This window comes from Primulina eburnea, unplaced genomic scaffold (genome assembly GCF_022965805.1).
Source record: "Primulina eburnea isolate SZY01 unplaced genomic scaffold, ASM2296580v1 ctg739_ERROPOS11973397, whole genome shotgun sequence".
Classification (NCBI taxonomy): domain Eukaryota; kingdom Viridiplantae; phylum Streptophyta; class Magnoliopsida; order Lamiales; family Gesneriaceae; genus Primulina; species Primulina eburnea.
In genome coordinates, this window is record NW_027331510.1 from 3,211,020 (window position 1) to 3,237,263 (window position 26,244).

General features: G+C 35.2%; 4 protein-coding genes across 5 annotated transcripts; all 4 read left to right on the plus strand.

Annotated features, from left to right (window-relative positions):
• The first annotated feature begins 1,069 nt into the window (after positions 1–1,069).
• On the plus strand, positions 1,070–1,780 carry LOC140822225 (ethylene-responsive transcription factor ERF038-like). The gene has a single exon (XM_073182967.1). The coding sequence runs from the start codon at positions 1,070–1,072 to the stop codon at positions 1,778–1,780; it is 711 nt and encodes a 236-aa protein (XP_073039068.1).
• Positions 1,781–9,018: 7,238 nt separating this feature from the next.
• Positions 9,019–11,843, plus strand: LOC140822006 (cell number regulator 6-like). Of its 2 annotated transcripts, XM_073182712.1 has the most exons (5): positions 9,019–9,173; positions 9,312–9,428; positions 10,715–10,829; positions 10,918–11,183; positions 11,416–11,843. In XM_073182712.1, exons 2-5 carry the CDS (start codon positions 9,333–9,335, stop codon positions 11,644–11,646), a joined length of 708 nt encoding a protein of 235 aa, XP_073038813.1. In that variant the 5' UTR covers positions 9,019–9,173; positions 9,312–9,332; the 3' UTR covers positions 11,647–11,843. The 2 variants fall into 2 exon arrangements, with proteins under 2 accessions (XP_073038813.1, XP_073038814.1); XM_073182713.1 differs by lacking the exon at positions 9,019–9,173 and having other exon boundaries at positions 9,214–9,428.
• A 247-nt stretch (positions 11,844–12,090) lies between these two features.
• On the plus strand, positions 12,091–20,625 carry LOC140821784 (elongation factor G-2, mitochondrial-like). Its single transcript, XM_073182387.1, has 20 exons — positions 12,091–12,596; positions 13,218–13,439; positions 14,066–14,187; positions 14,266–14,416; positions 15,638–15,709; positions 16,033–16,128; positions 16,200–16,288; positions 16,403–16,469; positions 16,893–16,931; positions 17,232–17,292; positions 17,411–17,520; positions 17,627–17,701; positions 17,820–17,888; positions 17,980–18,101; positions 18,804–18,929; positions 19,356–19,476; positions 19,644–19,744; positions 19,866–19,926; positions 20,122–20,175; positions 20,289–20,625. The coding sequence occupies exons 1-20, from the start codon at positions 12,183–12,185 to the stop codon at positions 20,391–20,393; spliced, it is 2,277 nt and encodes a 758-aa protein (XP_073038488.1). The 5' UTR covers positions 12,091–12,182; the 3' UTR covers positions 20,394–20,625.
• Positions 20,626–22,866: 2,241 nt separating this feature from the next.
• On the plus strand, positions 22,867–23,709 carry LOC140822227 (uncharacterized). Its single transcript, XM_073182968.1, has one exon. The coding sequence runs from the start codon at positions 22,867–22,869 to the stop codon at positions 23,707–23,709; it is 843 nt and encodes a 280-aa protein (XP_073039069.1).
• Positions 23,710–26,244: the final 2,535 nt, after the last annotated feature.

Below are 26,244 nucleotides of genomic sequence, written 5' to 3' on the forward strand. Positions count from 1 at the left end.
ACGTGAACATATCTCCATGCAAATCAGGGCGGAGCCACATGCATGTATACCCAGGCTTTGGCCAATTTTTTTTTTAAAAAAATTATATGTAAATTTTGGAATAATATGATATTAGCCCGTGTAGGTCAATTTATAATATTAAAATATTCTAGAATTTAAAATTCTAGACCAGAGATAGCAATATTTTTGGCTACGCCAATTATAAAATATTGATCACATTCTTGGCTGGAATTATGTAACACAGTAATTATTATTTTATGAAAAATAATAAACATAAAATTATAAATGAATTCATCCCAATTCGCACTCGCCGGCATATGTAAGTAAAAGCTCGACTAAGAATCTTCAAAACCTTAAACATACAATACATAGTAATTAAGTATCGAAAATATAATTTATAAACTATATTCTACTCACGGACTATTACATTATACTTTTATAAAAATGATCATATTTGTAGACGGTGAAATGGTGAAAAAGTACAAGTGAACAGTATTTAAAAATAAAAGTGGAAATTGGAATTTTTTTTAAGATAGATTATTTAGTAAATAAATTATTATAATATCAAATTTTTAATAAAAGGGAAAATAACTTTTTGATTCAATGACTTTTCCTATTTTGATTTAGGTTTCCTAAATTTTTAAAGTTTGTTTTAATATAATAACTTTGGTTTTCTTGGGATTTTAATCCTATTTCTCCGAACAAAAATAGACGAAAATTAAAAAAAATGATGTATCAAAACAAAATTTAACGTATCAAAATCCAAAATGGAATAATTTATTCGGCTTAAATTAACGATGGCCTCAGCTTTTGAATTTATATATTAACTTGAAAATGAAAAAAGCGTGTCAACAGTTTAACTGAGACTGGGGTCGCCGACAACGTAATACTTGAACCCAAATGAATCATGCTCCATGCGGGGCTTATATTTGTTATTTTATATTTATTCGTTCATGCAGAATTATTTATTCTTTCCGTCATTGCTGTATATATTTTCGTACGTTGTCAGACGATCTCCAGCATTTATCTTTAGTAATTCATCAAAAAGTTATATGTATATTTAAATAGTATGGAATCAAATATCATCATAAATAGTCTCCCTGAAGGCCATTTTTGTTCCACCAAATCCGCCGCCTTAGTTTCCGGAGGTTCAAGTTCGCATGAGGATAGATCCTCTCCCTCCATTACTTCCTACACACATGTAAAGAAACCCGCTGTACACTTCTCCAATACTCAAAAAAGCACTGCGAATTTTCGTATTGTAAAAAAAAGTGGTAAAGAAGATGAACATCCAAGATACCACGGAGTGCGCAAGCGTCAATGGGGGAAATGGGTGAGCGAAATTCGGCAGCCGAGGAAAAAATCAAGAATATGGCTCGGGTCGTATTGCACGCCCGAAATGGCGGCTCGAGCGCATGATGTGGCGGCTTTAGCCATCAAAGGCAGCTCGGCCCACCTCAATTTCCCTCACTTAGCTAGTAAGCTCCCCCAAGCGGTCTCGACTTCTGCTAAGGACGTTCAAGCCGCAGCTGCCAAAGCTGCTGCAGCCACGTTTCTTGACGAGCCGAGCCAGGACAAGCCGGTCGCCTCCGCAGTTTTAGGGTTGGGTAGAATGGGAGAATCATTAGATTCTGGAGATGACATTTTTCTGGACTTGCCGGATTTACCCCTGAATAGCTCATTTCAGAGGGATGCGTATTGCTACCATGAATCTACATGGGAGCTGGCTGGAGCAGATAATGCATTGGGGTTTGAGGATAAGTTTGGATGGGGTTTCTAGCTATGATCACTAGCTACCAGTTATCAAACCCTGTTAAATGTTTTCAAATTTGGTTATTGTAAAAGATTAATAGGCAATTAGTCGTGTTTGGCATGAAATATATACATGTAGAGTGGATCTCATATGAGACTGTCTCACGGATCATAATCTGTGAGATGAATCAACTCTACCCATATTCACAATAAAAAGTAATACTTTTAGCATGAAAAGTAATACTTTTTCATGAGTGACCCAAATAAGAGATCTGTCTCACAAATACGATCCCATGAGACCGTCTCACACAAATTTTTGTCATATATGTGTTTGAAATGAGAGATTTGAAGACACGAATTTCAATTTTTTTTTAATAAGTGTCATTTCAAAATTTATGTTACTTTCTTAGCTCACGGAAGGTCAATAATAAGTGTTGTCATTAATTTTACTAATTCGAGGATGATTACCAAAGGATCCTTTAGGTTGATCTATATTAGGTGTGGTTTCTAAGTATTCGAAATTTGTTTTATCATATGAGTTGGGCATTTTTTTAATGGTATTTGATTTTATTTCATCTTAATGATAATATATGTGTCACTAGATATATTGTCAAATTTTCAATTTTCAATATCATTTTAACACTCCAACGAAACAAGGTTAAAATAAACAAAAACTAAGTTACATGATTAAACTCAATTTCAAATACTTAAAGAATCAAAACTTAAAATAGACAAGCGTAATGGATTTTGGAATTTTTTTTAAAAAATAACTATATGCAAGTGTTGTTGCTCAGAATATACCGAACAAAATAGAACAGATAACTATATGTAAACCAGCAAATCAATATAGCGAATCAAAACAATATTACAATGCTTAAAATAAACCAAACCGATGCCTGTAGCTTGTACATTTTTCTTAAAACAGATTCGTCCCCTACGGTATGTGCTCCGAGGTTTCAGCGGACCTCTGTTTCCCAGGATACAAAACGAACAAAAGCAGTACCTGAACTTTATCTGTGGATGGAGCTGAAGCAGAACTGTAGCAAAACAAGCAGAAGCAGAACTGCTATAGAACAAGAAGCAGTAGTGCAAAAATAGTTCAGCAAAACTAGAAGCGATAGTTCAGCAGAAACAGTAGTTAAGCATAACGCAGAAGTACAATGAGGAGAAAGTGAATTTTCGGTGTGTCTTTTTAGGCTAGGCACATGCCCTATTTATACATGTCAATATCATCCATATGAAGGGCCAAAGGTTGCCTTAATGATGGTAGATGAAGCACCAAGAGTTGGGGATGAAGCACCAACAACCATGACATGCGAAAGGTCTCAAGGGCATGTGAAAGGTCTCAACTGGAAAAAAAATAACAACAAAAGATGACATAGACTCCTAGGCGATTTTTGCATTGATCGGTCCGACATTCGACGCACTCAGGTCGCGCTCGTACGCTTGCACACAAGTCAAGTCATTTTCCACTGCAAATCGGGCCCATGATTTGAAACCCCAGAAAGAACCTCTTGACCAATTATTATTTCACCTCCATAAAGTGTAACACAATATAAACTTATCTATACCACTTCATTTTTTCAATGTGGGACAAACCCACCTTTCCAAATTTTCATACACTCACATAGTGTGGGGACCCGGACGCTAATCCAGTTCTAAATCATCTTTGGGACTAATTAATCAATTATAAAACAGGGTCTAAATTTTTTTTTTCTTTTTAAAGTGCGGAATGTAGTGAAATTAAAACATATATACATATCAGTATATAAAATACAAATCCTGTATTTCAACATTTATTCCAACTAGGGTTTAAACTAAAGTCAAGTGTTTAACCCTACATCTAGTCCAAGTCCGGTGCCACCACTCTAATCACGATCTAGCTCTTCATCTCCTCGACCCTGGACCTGTCCCACCTGTTGTCAAGTACACATACAGACAAGACAACAGCCGGATATACCGGTGAGAATATAATTCCCAGTATAAATCAATGAAACATGCAATCATATAAACAATATAAAGCATGTAATCAGGTAACATGAATATGTATCAAAATCTGAAACATAAACAATCTCAAATCAAACTGTCGACATCAATCATAATTCAGACTAGACTCAATCCTAGTCTAGGGATCCCGGTTTCCAGATGTTGGCATGTGTATATCGACTAACAGTGATAGAAAAGACTCCAGTTCTATCCACGCCGATATGGTATCGATCAACAGTAATAGAAAAGACTCCAGTTCTATTCACATCGATACAGTATCGATCACCAGTAATAGAGGAAGCTGTTATTCTATCCACATCAATATAGTACCGATTAACAGTAATAGAAGCAACTCTAATTCTATCCACATCGATAGGACATCGATTAACAGTAATAGAAGAGCTACAATTTATCCACATCGATACAATACTGATTAACAGTAATAGAAAAAGCCACCATCCTATCCACATCGATAGCCAAACATCCAGTGACAGACTCTGGCACATCCGCCAATACACCATCTTATGACATCGTGCAATGTGCCCGTGGTAATCCCACCACTAACGGCACTTCTGTCATAAGATGACTCCTCTAATACCTGCTGTCTAAAATCAAGAGAACAAGTATATCAATCAACTCAATGCAAATATCAATGCAATAAAGTAAAGTATGTGATTTAGGGAAATCCAAGTCTAAACCGACTTAAGTCCATCTCCCAATACCACATTGACTTATACCTTTCGTTGCAGTCTCGGTTTCCCACTCAGTCAAAGTCCTGAACTCAAAGCCTGTCTGGTACTGACAATATCAATAGTCTCATATCAAACAATCTTGATCAATCTGGAGTTAATTCACAATTGACGGCATAACTATACAATCTCAATATTCCCGTCAATACAACATCACGAGATAACAGTTACACTCCATAACCTATATCCCATTCAATCTATAATCAATCCATAATCCATATCTGTCCAATAGCAACTGATTATAATCAGAAAATCATAACAATTCCATAATCAGTCTATTTCTTAATCTGACTTCGCTTCTACGATGTCTAACATGTCAAGAACATCATATATGAATCCTATTTAATTCTGACAATATTATAGTTTCAAAGCATGTCAAAACGTAGCAAAACTTACGTCCAGTTGTAGCCTACGTTTCTAGGAACTCAGTATCGAAGTCGGATTCAAAATCAGACGGACGGATTTCTCAGAAAAGGCGTAAGGATTTCCCACTACTTTCCAGAGACGTTTCTCAACTCTTTTCTCGAAAATAATGAAGGAGAACGAAGCTTGTTTTATATATATATTGCATGTAATCCGTACGTGTCTCTCCCAGAATTTCCCTCATTTCAGGCGGCGCTCGAGCGGTGCTAAACTACCGCTCGAGCGCGGCAGGTTCTGCTCAAACATTTCAGAATGCACCCTTGGCGCTCGGGCGGTCAAACTTACCGCCCGGGCGCCGAACCTTCTGCCCGCGACGAGAATTACAGAAACATTGGCGCTCGGGCGGTTGTTTTCTACCGCTCGGGCGCCGAGAGTTCTGTCCAACAATTTCACCCTTCAAATGTAATTTTATTCCGTGTCCCGATTAATCCTTTCGTAATCATATCAACTTATATTTCAATAATTATAGATTACTAGGATTAAATTTCCGGGCATTACACATAGTAAGCCCATAAACCTAAAAACTCATACATTTAATCCAACAAGTGTATATGAGTGTTTTCAAATATTATACATGAGAGAGTTATTTTTTTTAAAAAAAAGTTCACAAATGTTATTTTATTAATTATTCCTATTTGATTATTTTCCTTAATTAATCATCATCATTCTTGTTATAATACTATTTTTGAATAGTCGTGATTATCTTATTTGGAAGACATATATATATCACGTCATATTTATATTATATGTGAACTAAACATATTGTAAATATTCAAAATATCCATGAAATATATCATATATATATATATATCATATTGGTGTCTCTATCTCGAATAATCATGCACTTAATTTCACTTAATAGAAGACCCGTATCTGATATGAGTCAATCGTTTCAGGCTCAAGTCTAAGAGGGCGACCTAAAATAAAATTAATTTTTAATTAGTTACAGTGCACTGCATGCTTGTGTTCTAGCTCTCCTCCCCAACTCTCAAGTCTCATCTCCGTCCTCTGTCTTCTTCCTCGAGAATAAAAAATTATTCAAATGTTATATCAAAAGCGTAAAAAATATGGAAGAAGTAGGTTGATTTGAAGCGAATGCATCCGTTATATATAACATAGTTCGACTTCCCTTGGGTTTTCATATGTGATGTCGCAATCTTGCGCAACCATATCGAATATCAAAACTATTTTTCTTTTTTAATTTACTTGAGTTTCTAATATCTTATTTCACATAATACACTAGATTATGGCATAATAATTTATAACTCATAAGGTTAACATTATATAATATTAGTGTAGCGATTCTAGCCAGTTTGTGCATGGTGAGTTTTGAATGAAAAATCATTACAAGTATCCTCAAACGAATGATGGCCGTAAAGATAAATTCACAGTCAACTTTGCATGATATATAAAACAATGAACTTTATCATTTGTAGACAAAGAAAACGATCACATCGTGGACGTAGATACAAGGGTTCTACAGTAGGAACAAACATGCCAATGTCTGTAGCTTTAACGTACGCCCCTATATTAAAGTTTGTTTAACAAATCTAAAATAGATCAAATATCTTCTTATGTCTAAATTGAACAATATTGTCTATATTCTATATTAGGGAAAGTTATGTTTTGGTCCCGTAACTTGCATTTTTTACAGTTTTGGTCCTTTATAAGTCAATTCACAATCTTAATACATTCAGTTGTGTGCATTTTCTTTTCGAGTTTAATTCTATTTTTTTTTTTTGGGAACCATAGCCGATGACCGGAAAATGCTTATTTTGGCAACTACATATGCTTACATGGACTGAAAAATTGGGATTTTTTTGGAAGGAAGACCAAAACTAGAAAATGTGCAAGTTCAGGACCAAAACGTAATTTTTCCAACTACTATATTATATATGTACCGCGGGTGTAAGTGCTATTTTATGGCAGCACAGATTATTCATTCATCTGAACCTCGTTCGATTTAATGGTGATCTAAATTAAGATTTTATCTAATGTAAACGTATATAGACAAATAACATATTTTAATTCAAATTAATTTTAAATTTATCCTGTATAGAGAGACTTTATTACTATTATTATTGCTATGTTATACGTATAATTACATATTTTTAAAATTATAAAATTTTAAATAACCGTACACAATCAATAAAGAAATTGTATAAAACAATTTTATACATTGATTCGATTATTAAATAAAACAAAACCAATAATATATAGATCTTGATTCTTTTTGAAAGAATCTTCATGTGCAAACAATTATCTAAAAAACAATTAACATACCCCATGAAGTGCTTATTTGTAGACATCATCACAACAAAATGATCGTACAAATGCGACTTTGTCCAAATTATCGTTCTTAACTTTAAAGTTTTTAAGTGATGAGCTCCCGATAGAAGATGTACCTTCTTGATATAAGTTGTATATATCAAATCTTTTAAACACTCATCAACCGCACAGTCTCACGCTTGAACAGTTTTGGAATCTCTCTCTTTTCGGTCTAAGATCGATTCATTCACGTTCCTTTCGCCTAGAAGTCTGACATGGGCAGCTCATTGTCTGTACAACTTCATTGAACCGATGATCACTCACCGCCTTTTTCAGCCTCAGACCTCACATTGTATGACCTTAACTATTAGTTTGTACATGATCGATCTCATTGATTAGGTGATCATATCACTATGAACTTCAAGAGAAACGGAACAATATGTTCTTTGTATATCTTGGAACAATCAAAGGATTAATGATTCGTGATTAAGAATATCGATCGGTTGTATTATCCTCTTATTATATTTTATCATATAAATTCGTTGCTCTAATGATAGACAAGAGCATATTATAAAATATCGTGTGCCTTTTAAATTATATATATGAAAATTGATACATATTTTACAGTGCCATGGAAAGTAAAAATAAAATAAAATAAAATAATGCGGATAAAATACCCCTAACCAGTAACCAGCATTAATCCAAGTACGTAATTGCAGAACCTATGAGATTACATTAGATTTGGAACATGGTGACAAATGATCATTAATATACATGTTGATTTGGGCTTAAACATCGACAAAATCCACCCAAATGTACATAAAACTTACGCCTAACACAATTTTTATTAGAGAGGAAGTTTCCTTGAAATTTAAGAATGCAATGATTTTACTATATATGAATATGACACGACAAAGAAATGATTTGTCTTTGTTCCTCAAATAATTAATTAGTCAAAGAAATGACAAGATAGTGTACCGACTAATTCAACTTGGATCGATGCGTATTCCAAATTATAGACGTAAAAAATCATCCTACAGTTTTGGTTACTTTTCGGTTTAGTCCCTCCATATATTTATTTTTGTATTTAGTTTAATTTTTAAAAAAACTTACCTAAAATGGACCTCGACTTTAACTCAAAAGTAAACAATCAACAGACGTGAGAATCACAAATTTTATTCTGCCATGAAATTAAAACCCTAGGAAACCTTGTTTTCTTTTCATCATTCGATTTTACCCTCGTTCTTCCACATTTACGTCATCGTCTCTCAAATCGAACAACCCTAATTGATTTAAGCTACTAAAAACTGTGATTTGGGGAGGAAATTATGGTTGTTCGATTTAAGATAGTGCAAGTAGCTGCTTATTTAGCATTAATCTAGATCAAGAGAGAGTGTGCAGTCGAGAACTTAACTATATATACGTAGCATAAACCATTCAAATAGAAGTTTAGAAATTACTTTCCACAACATAGTTAAAAGTTCCATCCATTTGTTATTTCTCGAACCTAAATCCATACTAACAAGACTGCGCGCATATATATATATATATATATATATATATATATATATATATATATATATATATATTAAACCGATTTGACACATAACTATTACAAACAAAACTGGATAGACATAAAGTAGAAAACCTAGCACACCCTAATTCAAGCTAGACAAATGGGGTGTAAAGACAGGAACTTAACTTATTTAAATTTTCTCACATGCAATCTGAAAATTGTCAGACCATATATATATGCTACAAAGAAGGAGGTCTCTATGATATGAGTGGACTATAAATTAACTGTTTTTAAATCTAAATGATGGTTAAATTACAATCTAAAAAGAGGGATTCAACTAATTATCCACAACATGCGTTGAACAAACCACGACTAAAAAAAGGAAAATGAAAAGGGAACTAAACATTTTTTTCACCTCTCCCTCCTTTAGGTTTCAGTTTATTCTGGAAGTTATATAGATCAATCTTCCTCGTTCCAAGGTACGGCGTATATGTATCGATCAGTTTACACATATATGAAATTTGAAATTTATACAATTTAGTTTTGCCTTTTGATGACAAATTTTATGTTCCAGTTGTTATGATTCATGTGCGTGTGTTTATTAAATTTGTTGATAGGTGAATTGGTGATGATCAGAGATGGCAGAGGGATCATACGTAAAGCTAACCAAAGATCAGGCTTCTTTGCAAAATATTACCCCCGGTGAACTTAACCAGCCTATTGATATAGAAAAGGTCTCGATTTTCATGCATATTCATTTGCATAATATTTTATTTATTTGTTAGATTTTGTTGCACTTTATTTTAACTATGATAATATAAACTATATTTCATTTTTAAGTTTTTTTGAGGAGATATAGATTAATAGCCATTTAGCCTGCAGGAGAAATAGATTAATCATCGTAAAAAAATCGTTAAAATCTAAAAAATTTCACTATAAATAAGTGTGAGAATATTTGGGTTAGATAAATATTGGAGGAGGGAAAATAATTGTCTCCCTCCATATAAAAAATGACATCAATTAAAAATGTCAGGATAACTAATCTAATATGTTTTTTTATTCTCACATTTATTTTATCTAATTTCCCTCCTCCTATATTTATCCAACCCAAATATTCCCACATTTGTTATTGTCACTATAAATAACATACACGACACTTTTAGTTGTCATTATAAATGATTTTAACTGACATATAAATTTGTCATTATTACTATAATAACAAGGCATCTATAAATGTATTTAAATATGAGTTTTCCTGACATTTAAAATTGTCATTATAAGAATTATTAGTAACACGTATGAAGTTGTCATTAACATCTTATAATGACATTAAAAAATGTCAGTAAGTTTAAGACGACATTGGAATAGATGACATTTGTTGGAGGTGTCACTAAAACTTGTTAAAAATAGCCATTTATTTGAAAACAATACTGCTTATGATTTTCACTGTCGCGAGTCCCATTTTTCCGCCCCACAAACTAGTAACTCCTTCGAATATTATTTATCTGAATCGATGTTCTTCTATATAACTCACTTAGCGAGAATAGACACTCATATTACACATATTGTCAAATAAATTCAAACAAAATTAAATGAGAAAAAGTAAAGCACAACAACACATAATATTTCAAAATCGTTCCCTTTATTTTGCTTAGATAAATTTAATGTGTATAATATATGTTTATTCTGTTATACAAGCCATATAGGAGGGTATTGGTTCCAAATCTGCAATGTTGGATAGATTCAGTGATTTCGGTTGGAAAAAAGACCAAAAAAAAAAAATCAAAGTTAATGGATGAAAAACTATTGGCAAGTTAATTACATTACTAAAACAAAAAAAATAGACCCACTTTTACTAAAAATTTCAATTTTTATTACTATTTAACAATATAATTGCTCATAAAAAATAATACGAGTGATAATTTTGCTACTGATCATTGATCACTTGTAACTTTTTTTTATTGCTACTACATATAATGTGGTATCGTGGATAAAATTGGTGAAAACTATTTGGTAATAGCTGACTGCACATAGATGCGAACAATGTGGGCAACCTTTACCTCAAAGCTACACACCACCAGCAGATGAAGATTGGACTACTGGCATTTTTGGCTGTGCTGAAGATAATGACAGTTGTAAGCTTCTCTTTTGCAACAATTTAAGTGTATAAAATGTAGTAGATTTGGTCATGCATGCCAGTGTAATTTGTGACATTTGTAATAGTTATGACGGGTCTGTTCTGCCCCTGCGTGTTGTTCGGGAGAAACGTTGCTACCATGAATGACGAATTCTCTCAGCAAAGCGCTTGTATCGGGCATGTGATATGCGTTGAAGGAGGCATCACACTTGCTGCAATCACCGCGGCGTGTAGTGGCATCGACCCTGACACTGTGTGCCTTCTGACCGAGGGTTTGTTGTTCGCTTGGTGGGTGTGTGGTATCTACACAGGAATGGGTCGACAACTCTTGCAACGGAAGTATCACTTGAAGGTATGTATGTTCTCTTTTGGTGTCAATATATTTTTTTTTGTGGAATTTTGACATATGATTGTTGGGCCTTTATATGTTGGATTATAATTTACAAGTAAATGATATATATGTATAGACTCCAAGATATGATAAAATGACAATACATTTGTCCAAATTCTATATAATGATTTTCAAAATTTTTATAAAAGAAAAATATGGCAAAGGTAGATTAATTTTTGTAGTGAGTTTGTAGGATTCTCCCTGTGATCCATGCCTAGTGCACTGCTGCCTACACTGGTGTGCTATATGCCAGGAGTACAGAGAGATGAGGAACCACTTATCCGAAAGCAATACGTCGACAGAAACTACGGTCGTCAATCCCCCGGAGCTTCAGGAAATGAATGTAGCCGATAAACGAGAGTCTGCATCATCTTCTTCTCACGAAGAGAGTGGAAATAACAACTTGCAGTTGCAGCCTCTGTGAATTATGCTAGTTTTGCCTTGTTGATGTATAATTTTTTCTTGGGTACCCCGAAAACCATTAGTATATCTATATTGCATGTGAAGCAGGAAAATGTGAATTTTGTTGTTTATTCTTGGGCCAGCTGACAACAAGCTCCATGGATGATTTTTGAACCTTGATATTATGTGATTGTTTTATATATATACAAGCATTTTGCATATTTTAAAATACCCTTGAACTACTTCATTTAATTGTGACTAGGTACGTGTTTTTATTATATTTAAAATAATATTTATTTTTATGAATAAGATTGAATAAGTGATAAGAACGTGTTTTTATGTTTAATAATTATACTGTCAGATATTCATAATTTATCCATCTGATTTTATGTTTAATTATACTGTCAGATATTCATAATTTATCCATCTGATTATAAATTTTCAATGCATTAAAACAAAATGAGACATTAATCTGTGTGTTAATGTCTTAATTCTCCAATCTTCCCTTTCATCGGATTGTTCGCACTCGAAGGGTTTTACCCTAAAACCCTGGGAAAAATGGCACGCTACTCCCGATCCTCGGCGACGCGCCTGCTCTACACCCTCTGCACATCTTCTTCCGAGTTCAGACTCGCGCCGAGCACCCCTGCCATTGCTCTGCTCACGGGAAATTTTCAGCTCCGCCAATTCTCTGCCGGGAGTGCTGCTGCCGCGCGGCAGAGGGAGGAGACGACTGCTTGGTGGAAAGAGTCCCTACAAAAGCTCCGTAACATTGGGATTTCGGCGCATATTGATTCGGGCAAAACGACGCTCACAGAGCGGATATTGTTTTACACGGGTCGAATCCACGAGATCCATGAGGTCAGAGGGAGGGATGGGGTTGGTGCCAAGATGGATTCCATGGATTTGGAGAGAGAGAAAGGGATTACTATACAGTCTGCTGCCACTTATTGTAGCTGGAAAGATTATCAGGTTTTTTTTTTCTTTCTTTCGGAGTAATTATACTGTATTGCCTCAGACCGAAAGGAGAACTATGATGTATTGCCTCAGACCCAAAGAATTCTAATTTCATATTTTTTTCCCCTAAAAATTTGATCTTGTCCCCTACTTACGTTAAACTGTTCGGATTAGTATCTGTGAGAAAATTTAATCCAAGTGGATTGATAATGACAGTTTACAGAGCCATGTTTTTTTCAATCAATTTACATCACGCCTTTGATGTTATGAAGGAGCCGATATTCCTCAATGGCAATGTTGAGAATTTTCAAAATCTCGTTTCAAATTTTCTTCAAAAGACGTTGAAATATGCTTTGAAAATTAGCTTCTTGACCACATCCGAGCAAAATCAAGGAGCGTGAAATGGAAATTTGGTGTTTCCAATTCATGGTAACACATTATTTGATAGGAAATAATGATGTTTCATATGTTTTTTTACTGGTCGATTTTGCTGAATTCACATAGGATGTGGATAACTTTGCGATCTTGTTTACAAAATTAATGCGATTCCATGATTTCTTTTTGGGTTTCAAAATGTGACATAAAAGAATGTATTCAAGCTTCGGGCCTTTTTAATTTTCTGACGTTTCTATCCAGGTTAATATAATTGACACCCCAGGCCACGTTGATTTTACTATCGAAGTTGAAAGAGCTTTACGTGTACTAGATGGCGCCATTCTTGTTCTCTGTAGTGTTGGAGGTGTACAGAGTCAGTCGATTACTGTTGACAGGCAGATGAGAAGATATGAAGTTCCGCGACTTGGATTCATAAACAAGCTGGATCGAATGGGGGCTGATCCATGGAAAGTTCTTAATCAGGTTATTTGGGGTATTTTCATTATTACTGCTTCTAGAGTTAAAGTAATTGAATTCTAATGAAAGCAACAGAAGCCTGTCATATTAAGATTTTAGAATATTGAAATTTCTTGAATGAGGCTGCCGTTGTTTGAAATTGGTAAGACAAGTTTTCGACCATAGATTAATGGCTTTCTCATAACACTTCTCAAAAACCATTGAGATGGAAGGGTGGTATCCTTAACTTGTAGCGGTATTCGACACTATTGCTGCAGGATGATTATACCCATGGTTGTTGAAATTATTATGTTCTGCTATATTTTTTATTTTCCAGGATTTTGGGAAATAGAGATTCTTAACAGGATAGTGAGGAAGTTGGTCTATGGAAAGTATAGTCTTGTCCTGTTTTTGTTTTTCCTATCATTTTTTGTTACCTTGTTTCCCCTTCAGTTATAACTGTACTTTTTTTTTCATCTTATGTGCATTGAGATTCAGTATCCTGTAGTATCCCTGTTGTTTTGTAGGTTATGCTTTAAGTTTTCCTCACTGGATTTAGTTGAATTTCACCAGTTGAAAACCCCAGCAAAAACAAATGCAGTTTATTATGTATGACATTTATGAGCTGAATCATCTTCTCTTTCTCTCTATAGGCGAGATCCAAACTTCGACACCACAGTGCTGCTATGCAAGTCCCAATTGGTCTAGAGGATGATTTCAAGGGCCTTGTCGACCTTGTAAACTTGAAAGCTTATTATTTTCATGGTCCCAATGGGTCTGTCTGATAACTTATGGTGTTGCATGGTCATACATATGTTCCCCTTTATTTTATAATTATTTTTGCCTATTGCAGTGAAAACATTGTGACTGAAGATATTCCTGCTAATGTTAAAGCATTGGCTCTGGAAAAACGGCATGAGCTGGTTGAGGTGGTCTCTGAGGTTGATGATAAGCTCGCCGAACAATTTCTTAGTGATGAGCCTATAACAGCTGCTGATCTTGAGGTAATGCGATGTTGAGACTGTCAGCTTTCCAATAAAGGACATGATTTATGTTAGCCCTTTTAGGTTTGAGTGACTTCTTCAAGTATCTTACAACATTATTGTTGTGTATCTTTAAGTTCTAGGACGTGTTGATCAGTACGGAGTTTAGAATGGTTATACCATAATTTTTTTAAAAAACAAATAACCTGAAAAGTCTGGTTCGGTTGCAAATTGATGCTGCTAAAATTTGGTCAGCTCGCTGTTTGAAACTCTTTTCCATTGAATGAATTGAAGCTGGACCACATACATTTTTTGGCGGGTTCGATTTAACGTTGCTAGATGTTCTGTTAAAACTCTCTCATTTTTCATTTGATGTATATGTTATTAAGGACTTTGTATATATATCTTAAACTGGATCTTTTTAAGTTATTAAAAACAAATACTATATTATTTTAGGCTCCATGGTCGATATTCTTCTACTTTATTATATGAGGTCTTGTTTTTTTATCCCACTATATTTAAGAAAATTGTTTTAGGCTTATGATGAGTTTGAAAATTCACTTAAACTGAAGTAAAAATGTCAAAACTAAAAATCTGGAGTGAAGGAAAATGTGCAATTTAAACTGGAAAAAGGGCACACGCAAAAGTAAACCATGCTTTTGATACCTATGAAACCTAACCCACCCAAACTGAATCTCTGTATTAGTGTATCCTAGATTTCAAATATCAGGTGCATAAGAAAGATAATATTTGTCCAATTTAAGGAAAATATATGTTCTGCAAACATTAAAGCGCATCTGTTGGTGTCTTATTACTGTAGGCTTTGTTAGCATGGTTTTCTATCTAATTTTCACTTTGAAGCTTGATCTATTTTAAAAATCTGATTAAGTTCTTGACTATATTAGTTCAAAGGGTAAGTTTAATATCTGACATATTCCTTTGTGTGTGTTTTGTAGATCTGGAAAGATGCTAAATGTATTGCTATAATTATTTTCTTCTCATTTTTTGTCAAATATTTTGTCTTCTTTTTGCATCGATCCTCTTTTCTATTCATTTATGATTAAGAATTTTCTTGTGCTCTTGTTTGTAGGTGATTCTTAACTACAAACTACTGTTTGTCAAAAGTATTGAGCTCTGAAAACATTTTTATCTGCTCTTCCCACCTGTTTTAGCTGTAGGGTCTTTTGTTGTGTTGCTCTCCTATAAGGCTGCTATTGACCGGCAACTTCTATTTTTGCACAGGAAGCAATTAGAAGAGCCACTACAACACGAAAATTTGTGCCTGTGTTCATGGGTAGTGCTTTCAAGAATAAGGTGGAGTCTCACATTTTATGAATTTTTTATTATATAAGCATGACGGATGATAATTACTATATCAAAAGTTTAATTCCAAGCGTCAACCCAGTTTCATATTTTCTGGTTGTTTCTGAATGGTTCATTCGCTACACTAGCCAGTTTCCTTTCCAAAGTATGACTTGGATGTACAAGGATTTTTAGCATAGTTTTTTGGGCCTATATTTTTTATTGTGTAATGATTTTAGAATTATATTGTTGTAAATTTCTCGATTTCAATGTATCTTCCTCTACTGTCATGCAACAGTCATTACTCATTAACTTTGGCTACTTGGTGATTACAGGGTGTTCAGCCATTGCTGGATGGCGTCCTCAGTTATTTGCCTAATCCAACTGAAGTTAGCAGTTATGCTCTTGATCAGACCAAGAATGAGGAGAAGGTTTGTTGGACTATTTGTGGAACTGTTTGCCTTAAATCTGTAATTGAATTGTGAACTTCTAATTATTGCAGGTCAAATTATCTGGAAGCCCAGCTGGTCCTCTTGTTGCATTAGCTTTCAAATTGGAAGAAGGGCGATTTGGTCAGCTAACATATCTGAGGTTGTAAGGCTTTGGTACAAATATATTTTAGCCCATGCGTCACCTTATTACTTTACAACTTGAATCACCTGCACTGACAAATAATTTTGTTCTTGACCTCTTTTCTTGTTGTAGAATATATGAAGGCGTCATCAAGAAGGGTGATTTTATAATGAATGTTAACACCGGCAAGAAGGTTAAGGTGAGCATGAGGACATAATGATCTTATAGAAGTATAGAATCAATCTGATTTTTAATCTACCATATTCTTGGAAGAATTGTATGATTAAGCCTCAGATTTTGAAATAATTGTTTATCTAATTTTCCAACTGTATGAGGATGATAATCAAATGTGTCAAGTTAGTCTTTGATTTCTTTGAGGAAGAAAAGAAAAAAATCGTAAGTAAATAATTGTTGGACCGAGCAGTTTGTCGTCTTTTTGTTGTTTCTCTACTTTTCTTGCTAATATACTTGATGAAGCTTGTATTATTTTGGCCTTTACTTAATTCTAACATATGGTCCAGATTATAAATGCCTTACGGTTTCGAAATTCATATGAAATTCGAAGCCTTTATCTTCTTTGAACTGCTTGCTCATATCTAGTTCTATTTGAACGACATTTTAGGTTCCTCGCTTGGTTCGGATGCATTCGAATGAAATGGAGGTTAGTCACCTGCAAAACTGCTGGTGTCTTTTTGTTGTGATTGTTGCTCAGAATCAATGAGGACATGATTCATGATTATTTCTATATCACACTGGCTGGACAAATCCTATTTGCCACTTTTTTAAGCCTAAGTGCACTAATCAACACAGAGATATTTGAGCGACAGATATTTTCTTCTGACTTTCACTATATATTAACTCCTTAAGATTACTTCCACCGTTGTTTGAAAAAATATATTTCCTTTGTTGATAAGGTGGTTTTGCCTCCGATTGATTGATTTCAAGCTTTACTGTTTAACAGGACATTCAGCAGGCACATGCTGGGCAGATTGTTGCTGTATTTGGCGTAGATTGTGCTTCAGGTACCACATGCTGTCGTACTCAAGATTTTCTTAATCATTGTGATGTTGACAAGGGCAAAGTTTACCATCTTTATGGGAAATGCACCATAACTTAAGGATAAATTTTTGCTGCTGCTAGGTGATACATTTACTGATGGGTCAGTTAGATACACCATGACTTCAATGAGCGTGCCTGAGCCGGTGATGTCATTAGCCATTTCAGCTGTTTCTAAAGATTCTGGGGGGAATGTGAGTGGTCCAATAATATTACTTCTGTCTTTGAATGGTACAATAATCATGAATCTTGGTGTTACTAGTATTCTAAATAAATCTGATCTCTGTCCTTGATTGACAGTTTTCCAAAGCTCTGAACCGTTTCCAGAGAGAGGATCCTACTTTCCGCGTTGGCTTAGACCCTGAAAGTGGACAAGTGTGACTTTCTTTTACGTATTTGTTATTTTCACGTGCCAAAACTGCTGCTTGATCACCGTTGTGCTTTAAAGTAAACACTGAACGGCTTGCACCTTGTCATTGCAATTTCTGAGCAGACAATTATATCCGGAATGGGGGAGCTCCATTTGGCCATATATGTTGAGCGCATGCGAAGGGAGTACAAGGTGTTGCTTTCTTCTTTTGATTTTTACAAGGTTTCGTGTATTTTTGAAAATATGATACTATTTTCATTTCACTTTATTTTGGGCTTGTTAGGTTGATGCAAGTGTTGGGAAGCCACGTGTCAACTTTAGAGAGACAATAACACAGCGTACTGAATTTGATTATTTGCATAAGAAGCAGAGTGGAGGACAGGGTCAATATGGAAGGGTCATCGGGTAAGTGTACATGCCATTACATGTAATACTAATGGCAGGTTCATCTTATTCTCTCTATCCATAGTGCTTGTACTGGTAGGGCCCATTCTTTTTCTCGGTTCGACATTCCTTTGTTTTCATGAACGTTTTTCGTTTTCTTTGTTTGGGGCAACTGCCATAGATTTGTGCCATGACCTACAGCTGTTTTGGCATTGTTCCTAGCTGCAGTTGTCTGATGCTATGCTGGGATTAATTACATATTATTTATCTTTATTACCTGTTGAAATTCAGTTTATGTTCTATGATTCTTGTTTCATGTTGCCTTCTTGTTTGCGATGACTGTACTGGAGTTTGACTGTACAGTAAAGGAGACTATTATACCAGTTGCTTACAGTAGCTCTGTTTATAGTTCAGTAAAGCTAGCTAGCCAGTAGGCTGAAATGCTCCCGAAAGTGTTCAACTCCTATCGTACAAGTGTTAATCACCAATGCCTTGTGAAATAGTGATAGTGCTGCTATATTTCATCCCACATGATCGTAAAATATTGTTAGTGAACCATCCAAAGCCATGTAAACCTGAAACCTCCAATACCATTTTTCACATGTTCTAACAATGTTCCAGCAAAGCACCTTTATGGTTTGAATGCTACAAGTTCATTGTCAATCTTTTGTCCTCTGCCTTTTATTATCGTTAAATTCTCATCTTACTATCTCTATCTGACAGGTACATGGAACCACTTCCTCTGGGATCACCAACGAAGTTTGAATTTGAAAACATGCTTGTAGGACAAGCAATACCATCCAATTTCGTACCAGCTATTGAAAAGGGTTTTAAAGAAGCTGCTAACTCGTATGCTTTGAATATTCTTTTCTAGTTTAATATTTGATTAAATGCAAATGACTGTCAAAAAAATTTGTTTTGGGTACTTTGAGAATTTAATTGTTATCTCCCTGAGAGGACTTATGGAGAAATAAGTTATCATGTTGCCCTGAGGCTAGTCAATGAACTTCTTTGAGAGAATGAGTTGGAGTCAGAACAATTCATCGAAGCATTGTAGATAAATGGAAGGCCATTATTCATAAAATTGTGGGGAATTGTGTTTATGATTTCGAGAAATGTTGCCTGCATCCGATGCTTGAGCTGAGCAGTCAATTTATATCTTAATTGCGGCTATAAAACTTGTTTCTTCCTTGAGTTGGTTCAATGGATATGTGCTTGTATGATGATATGTATGCTCCATCTGTCAATTGAATATGGACATGCTTGTGCATGCAGGGGCTCGCTTATCGGTCATCCGGTCGAAAATATCCGCATCGTTTTGACTGATGGTGCGGCCCATACTGTGGATTCAAGTGAGCTTGCTTTCAAGTTGGCCGCTATTTATGCCTTCAGACAGGTGCTTCTTCCATGCTTTAAAACTTTTAATTTTTACTCCTCTTTGTTTTTTCTTAGACATTTGATTTTCTTCCTAGAAATGCCATAAAGGGTTTTCTAGTGTTCTTGAATAATTTAAGTTCATCTTCATTTGATTTTTTTTATTTTTGTTATTCTTTTACTAAACAGTGTTACACGACTGCAAAACCTGTTATATTGGAGCCTGTGATGTTGGTTGAGTTAAGAGTCCCCACAGAATTTCAGGGAACTGTGACTGGTGATATTAACAAGTCAGTATCTTTCTTTCATTTTTTTCCATTCTTTTGAACATAAATAAAAAGTCATTGTCGGCTAAATCTCTGTGATCTTTCAAAATTCTCTGATTTTCTGTATCTAATGAATGCTTTAAAGGCGGAAAGGCATGATCGTTGGGAACGACCAGGAAGGAGATGATTCTGTTATAACTGCTCATGTATGTATCATCTCGTGTAAACTCAATGCTATTCCTCAGTGTTCGTCTGACGGCCTTCATTGAACAACATTGTTTATATCAGATTTGACTCTAAATTAGACAAACTTGAGGGTTTTTTCCTTCCACTTTTTTACATCAGAAGGCTCTTATGTTATACGTTTTGGGTGAGATTCGTTAACTGCAATCTCTTTTCAGGTGCCTCTCAACAATATGTTCGAGTACTCGACATCCCTTCGTTCAATGACACAGGTGAAACATCTCTAAGTACTGTCCATAGCGTTCCAACAACAATAAAATACAGCTCCATATACATATTTAATATTCTTCTTTCTACTTTCCACTTTCCACTTACCACTTTCTAGGGGAAAGGGGAGTTCACAATGGAGTATTTAGAGCACTCTCAAGTTTCTCAAGACGTGCAGACACAACTTGTGAATGTGTACAAGGCAACAAAGACTTCGGACTAGGCTAGCCGGCTATGGTTTTGGAGCACCATACACTAGTCAATTGTATTGTTGTTGATTTTTATATATTTTTTTACTTATAGAGTGTGAGATCATTTCTTTTTTAACCTAGGAACAGGTCGTTCAGTCTTGAAAAGCTTGAAATAAAATATATAATATATCTTCTAATTTATTACGATTGGACGAATAAAACCTTTGCATTATATGGTGTAAAAATCTATGGTTATGGGATTTTTTCATATGCCTCGTTCCATGGAAAATTAATACATCGAGCAAGATTTGCTCACACACTATCCAGCATTATATATATATATATATATACACACGAATATATGTAGATTTATCCAATGAAAATGAGATTATAAACTGGTCTTTCTTTTTTTGCAGCGGCCCATGCGAATGATATTTCAAGCTTCATTTTCACACAGAAGCTAGAATTATTGAAACATAATGCTACGTCACTTGCTTTTCACGAGTCACGAGCAAAAATGAAACACAATTGCAGTCATGATCGTTTGTCAACAAACAACAAAACCTAAATAATCTTTTGCACCAACAGCAAAACGCCATTCATTATTGGTTCGATTTTGCAGATAAAATATGCATAATCTCATGCAATAAAGACACAAGATGAGATATATTCAAAGGCCAGTTAGACCCAAAAAATTTAATCAAAAGCGGTTTAATATATTAATTCGAATTTTTTTAAAATGTATATTATTCAAGATTTAGTCATTTAAATGAAAAGATTTTGATTGGTATTAATTACCTCCACCAAAAACAAAGGGCTCGGGGTGGGGGCTCGCTTAGTTTTCACAATACTGAAATCAATGTAATTGTACGATGAAATTGTCTTTCATGATTAAGGTAATTAGATGTGACTGTACGAAGCATGTAGTTGTTCGTTTGCTCTAACTATTTTATTGCTGAAAAGGAAAATCAGAATCGTGCAATCAATGAATACCACCCCCCTCACAGTATCTGGCAGGAGTTCAATGTTTCTTTTTATAACTGTTATTTTATATTAATTTAGAATTATAATAGTTACATCGTATATCAAAATGCAAAAGATCTTATACATAATAATCTATGAGTAGGTCTCTTGTGATACGGTCTCACAAATTTTTATCTGTAAGACGGTCAATTCTACCGATATTCACGATAAAAAATAATACTCTTAGCATAAAAAGCAATATTTTTTCATAGATGACCTAAATAAAAGAGATGTCTCACAAAATACGACATGTGAGACCGTCTCACACAAGTTTTTGTCATAATCTATATAATAGACATTGTTAGTTATATAGATATTTATGTGTATATATATATCTATGTATTATGTATACATGTATGTATATATCTCTGTGTGTGTGCGCGTGCTCGTGTGGTCATATGATAATGCTGTCGTTTTACAAAATATAATGTAAAGAAATTTGGTGATGTGATTCCAAATACATGAAAAAAGTGTCTTTTGGTGGTGGTTGTCTAGTCTATTATAGATAATTGGCAAGTCCAAGAAGTGGTGCAAAAGGGATATCGCACACCTGACTTTTAGGGGAAAAATAATTGTGTCCCACAATATAATAATTCAATTCAGTAAATACATTTAGGTCTTGCATAAAAAAAAGATGCATTTATTTAGGATGGACTTTATTGTGAATTTATTTGGTCTGAGTCAATATAAAGTTGGGAATTATTCTAAATTGTCGACCCACTAGTATTTCAGATTAAATTAGAGTTTTCTTGTAATTAATTGTTTGATCTCAATTTTCCAAGAGAAACAACTTTATAATGATATCAATTCACAATTTTAGTTCATTAATTTTGGATTTTTTTATTTTATGTATTTTTCATCGGAGTATTGACGTAATATTAGATATGTCGGTAATTTCTATTACCATGTACACATTTTCTAATGACAAATTGTCATTTTCTGGTGCCGCCCGGTACTCCGATAAAATGACTAAAATCGAAAAAAAAGACTAAGATCCTAAAATGTCCGACAATGTGACAAAAAATAATAGAAAAACTCAAATGACATGAACAAAAATATAATTTTCTCCACATAAATACATTAAAAATATATCGAAAAACACCTTTGAAAATTAAAATACTCCTACCGACTTGATGTATATTGTTGGTAGAATTAAAATTCTCAAAACACGTTTTTAGTTAGTTTCTTTCTTCTTCCTATTCTAGCTTAGTATAAATAGTTCACTTTCTTCTTTCTGGATTAGTTTTTGCAAGTTCAATTTTCTGATTGTCAACAAATAAAATGTTTTCTCTGTTCTCCGAGAAGTTCTTCTCGTGAATTTTATCATGGTATCAGAGCAAGGACTTTTGATCCTTATCTGAATTGTTCGATTGTATTCCGCATTTGCTTTGCCTCAGCAAATTTGTGCGCAGCAATTTCTATTCTTCTTTTTGGAGCTTCGATCGAGATTTCTTCCTCTACGAGTCTGCTCGAGCATCTACAATGGCGGTTAACATAGGATTCAACGATCCGCTATACATTCACCCATCCGACACTCCTGGTATGTGCCTTGTTAATGATCACTTGACAGGGGCTGACAATTACGGAGTGTGGAGTCGGGCAATGCTTATCGCATTGCGTGCTAAAAACAAGACTGGATTTATCGATGGTACGTGTCGAAAGCCTACTCTTGAACAACCAGCTTTGCCTCAATGGGAGAGGTGCAATGCATTAGTATTGTCATGGATCATGAATTCAGTTTCGAAAGAAATTTTTGGGGGCATTGTTTACGCAATTGATGCGTTTGCTGTTTGGAATGATCTTAAAGATCAATACAATAAAGTCAACGGATCGCGGATTTTTGCTTTACACCGAGAAATTGGACGTTTAACACAGGCTAGCAACACTGTCTCGAGCTATTATTGTAGGTTGAAGCAGCTGTGGGATGAATATTCATCATTAGTGACACTTCCGTCATGTGAATGTGATACCGCGAGGCAATACATTGCTCATGATCAGCAACACAAACTTCTCCAATTTTTGATGGGACTCAATGACAATTATTCTCAAATTCGAAGCCAAATTTTGATCATGAGCCCTCTGCCTTCTGTAGGTCAAGCATTCTCCATCATATCTCAAGAGGAATCACATCATTCATTATCTACAGCTGAATTGCCATCAACAGCTTTTTTTTCTGAACAAGGCAGGTTGAACAACCAGAAACGAGATATCTTTACTTGTGATCATTGCCACTTGAATGGTCACACAAAGGAATTCTGTTATAAACTTGTTGGATACCCTCCGGGTCATAAACTGTACAAAGCCAACAACTACAGGAAGGGGTAGACTGGCAGAGCATTTAAGGATGTTTCTAGAAATCAAAAATCATATGCAAACTTAACTGATGTTGCATTAGTGGAGTCTTCGTCTATAGCAAATACAGAAGGCGCTCGTCCTACCACAACTTCAATCTTCACGCCTGACCAATATGCTGAAATCTTAAAGATGTTGGGCTCCCACACGGTTCAATCTTCAACTGCACCAGAACCAATTGTTAATATGGCAGGTATGCCTGCTCCCATTCTTCCATCCCAATGGATAATTGATAGTGGTGCCAATGCACATATGGTTTGTGATTCCAGTTTACTGTGCAATTGTAACTCCATAGCGACTTCTCCTAGGACTGTAGGATTGCCAAATGGTAACAAGGCTTCTGTCAGTAGAATAGGATCAGTTTTGCTCACTGATTCCATCACACTTGACCACGTATTACATATGCCAGATTTCAAATTCAACCTACTTTCAGTTTCCAAGTTCACCAAGGATCACAATTGCTTTGCTACACTTTACCCCCACTTTTGTTTATTTCAGGACCTCAAGACTGGGAAGTTAATGGGGATTGGTAAAGAATTCAATGGACTTTACCATCTTGACACAAGATTTTTTCATGGCTTCAACCGCAACCTAGTACCTTTTACTCAATCTCTTAATTCTGTTTGCAATAATGATGCTTCTGGTAATTCTTTTCTTTGGCATAAACGTTTAGGCCACATGTCTATTTCTAGAATGCAATTGCTACCGTTTATACAGAAATCTGTAAGTCTTCCTCATTGTTCCATTTGTCCCATGTCTAAACAAACAAGGCTTAAATTTCCTACAGTGAGTTCGTCTAAATCTTCTTGCTGTTTTGAGTTGCTTCATGTTGATGTTTGGGGTCCTTTCCATACTCCCACACATAATGGGAAAAATACTTTCTTACAATAGTTGATGACTATTCCAAAACAACTTGGGTTTACCTTATGCATTTTAAAGTTGAGGTGTTGCAAAATCTTAAATTTTTCTTTCGGATGGTGCACACTCAATTCTTTGCTACCATAAAAATCATCCGGACAGATAATGCGGGTGATTTCTTTAACCGTGAATGCACAATGCTGTTCGAATCTTTAGGGATGATACATCAAAGTTCATGTCCATATACTCCACAGCAAAATGGAGTTGTTGAACGTAAACATAGGCACATACTTGATATAGCCCGAGCTTTGCGTTTTCAATCATCATTACCATTGCGTTTTTGGGGAGAGTGTGTCCTAACATCTTGTTATCTCATTAACCGTACCCCTAGCCCATTGATTCAGAATAAAACACCATATGAAGTTTTGTGTCATAAAACCCCATCTTTTGATCACATTCGCGTCTTCGGTTGTCTATGTTATGCCACTTCTTTAACTCTTCGAGATAAATTCTCTGCTAGAGCCAATTCTTGTGTGTTCTTGGGTTATTCTAACACACAAAAAGGATACAAGGTCATGAGTCTTGCTACTGGGAAGTTTTTTATTTCAAGGGATGTTATTTTCCACGAGAATATCTTTCCTTTTGCCACTCCAGACCCTTCTTTTCCTATATTTTCTTCAGATAATGCCTCCAACCAGCCTTCTTTAGCTACTTCAGATTTGGATGGGGACACCCCTCCTTTCGATTCTATTATTCAACCAGATCCACCTCTTGCTGATCATACTGGTCATCTAGTTTCCCCACCACAAAGAAGGTCTTTGCGTGTCCCTACACCTCCTGTTTGGACAAAAGACTATTCTTGTCCCACTTTATCTCACAGTAACTTGGCTTCCTCTAAATATCCTCTCAACCATTATCTTTCCTATTCTAAATTTTCTCAATCCTATCAGAAATTTTTGGCATGTGTTTCATCTGACAGCGAGCCTAGTTCTTACCATAAGGCCATCCTAGACACTAGGTGGAAGGCAGCCATGGATTTAGAACTTGCAGCATTAGAATCGAATCATACTTGGAAAGTCGTTCAGCTGCCAGCAGGGAAGAAAACAATTGGTTGTAGGTGGGTGTATAAGATTAAGCGGCATCCAGATGGTACTGTGGATCGATTTAAGGCTCGTCTTGTAGCCAAGGGATACACACAACAAGAAGGTATCGATTATCATGACACGTTCTCACCCACAGCCAAGATTGTCACCATTCGTTGTTTAATTAGCGTGGCAGCTACGAAACATTGGCCTCTTTATCAAATGGATGTAACCAATGCTTTCCTTCAAGGAGATCTTGAGGAGGAAGTGTATATGACAATACCGCATGGACATCCTCTTCAAGGGGAGAAACGTGTTTTGCGGTTACTAAAGTCTTTGTATGGTCTGAAGCAGGCCTCTCGGCAATGGAACACCAAGTTTGCCAATGTGATGAAGCTAGCAGGTTTTGTTCAATCGGCTAATGATCATTCTCTTTTTACTAAGCATGAATCTACGCATATCACATTATTGTTGGTATATGTAGACGATATTATTATTACTGGCAGCAGTGAGACAGCCATTACTGATTTGAAAAATTTCTTACATTCTCATATCCATATCAAAGATC

Coding starts and splice junctions, on each gene's coding strand:
- LOC140822225 (XM_073182967.1), top strand. CDS start 1,070: ATGGAATCAAATATCATCATAAATAGTCTCCCTGAAGGCCATTTTTGT.
- LOC140822006 (XM_073182712.1), top strand. CDS start 9,333: ATGGCAGAGGGATCATACGTAAAGCTAACCAAAGATCAGGCTTCTTTG. Junction 10,830..10,917: donor TGCTGAAGATAATGACAGTT/GTAAGCTTCTCT, acceptor CATTTGTAATAG/TTATGACGGGTCTGTTCTGC. Junction 11,184..11,415: donor AACGGAAGTATCACTTGAAG/GTATGTATGTTC, acceptor GTGAGTTTGTAG/GATTCTCCCTGTGATCCATG.
- LOC140821784 (XM_073182387.1), top strand. CDS start 12,183: ATGGCACGCTACTCCCGATCCTCGGCGACGCGCCTGCTCTACACCCTC. Junction 15,710..16,032: donor GTAGTGCTTTCAAGAATAAG/GTGGAGTCTCAC, acceptor TGGTGATTACAG/GGTGTTCAGCCATTGCTGGA. Junction 17,293..17,410: donor TGGCGTAGATTGTGCTTCAG/GTACCACATGCT, acceptor TGCTGCTGCTAG/GTGATACATTTACTGATGGG.
- LOC140822227 (XM_073182968.1), top strand. CDS start 22,867: ATGGCGGTTAACATAGGATTCAACGATCCGCTATACATTCACCCATCC.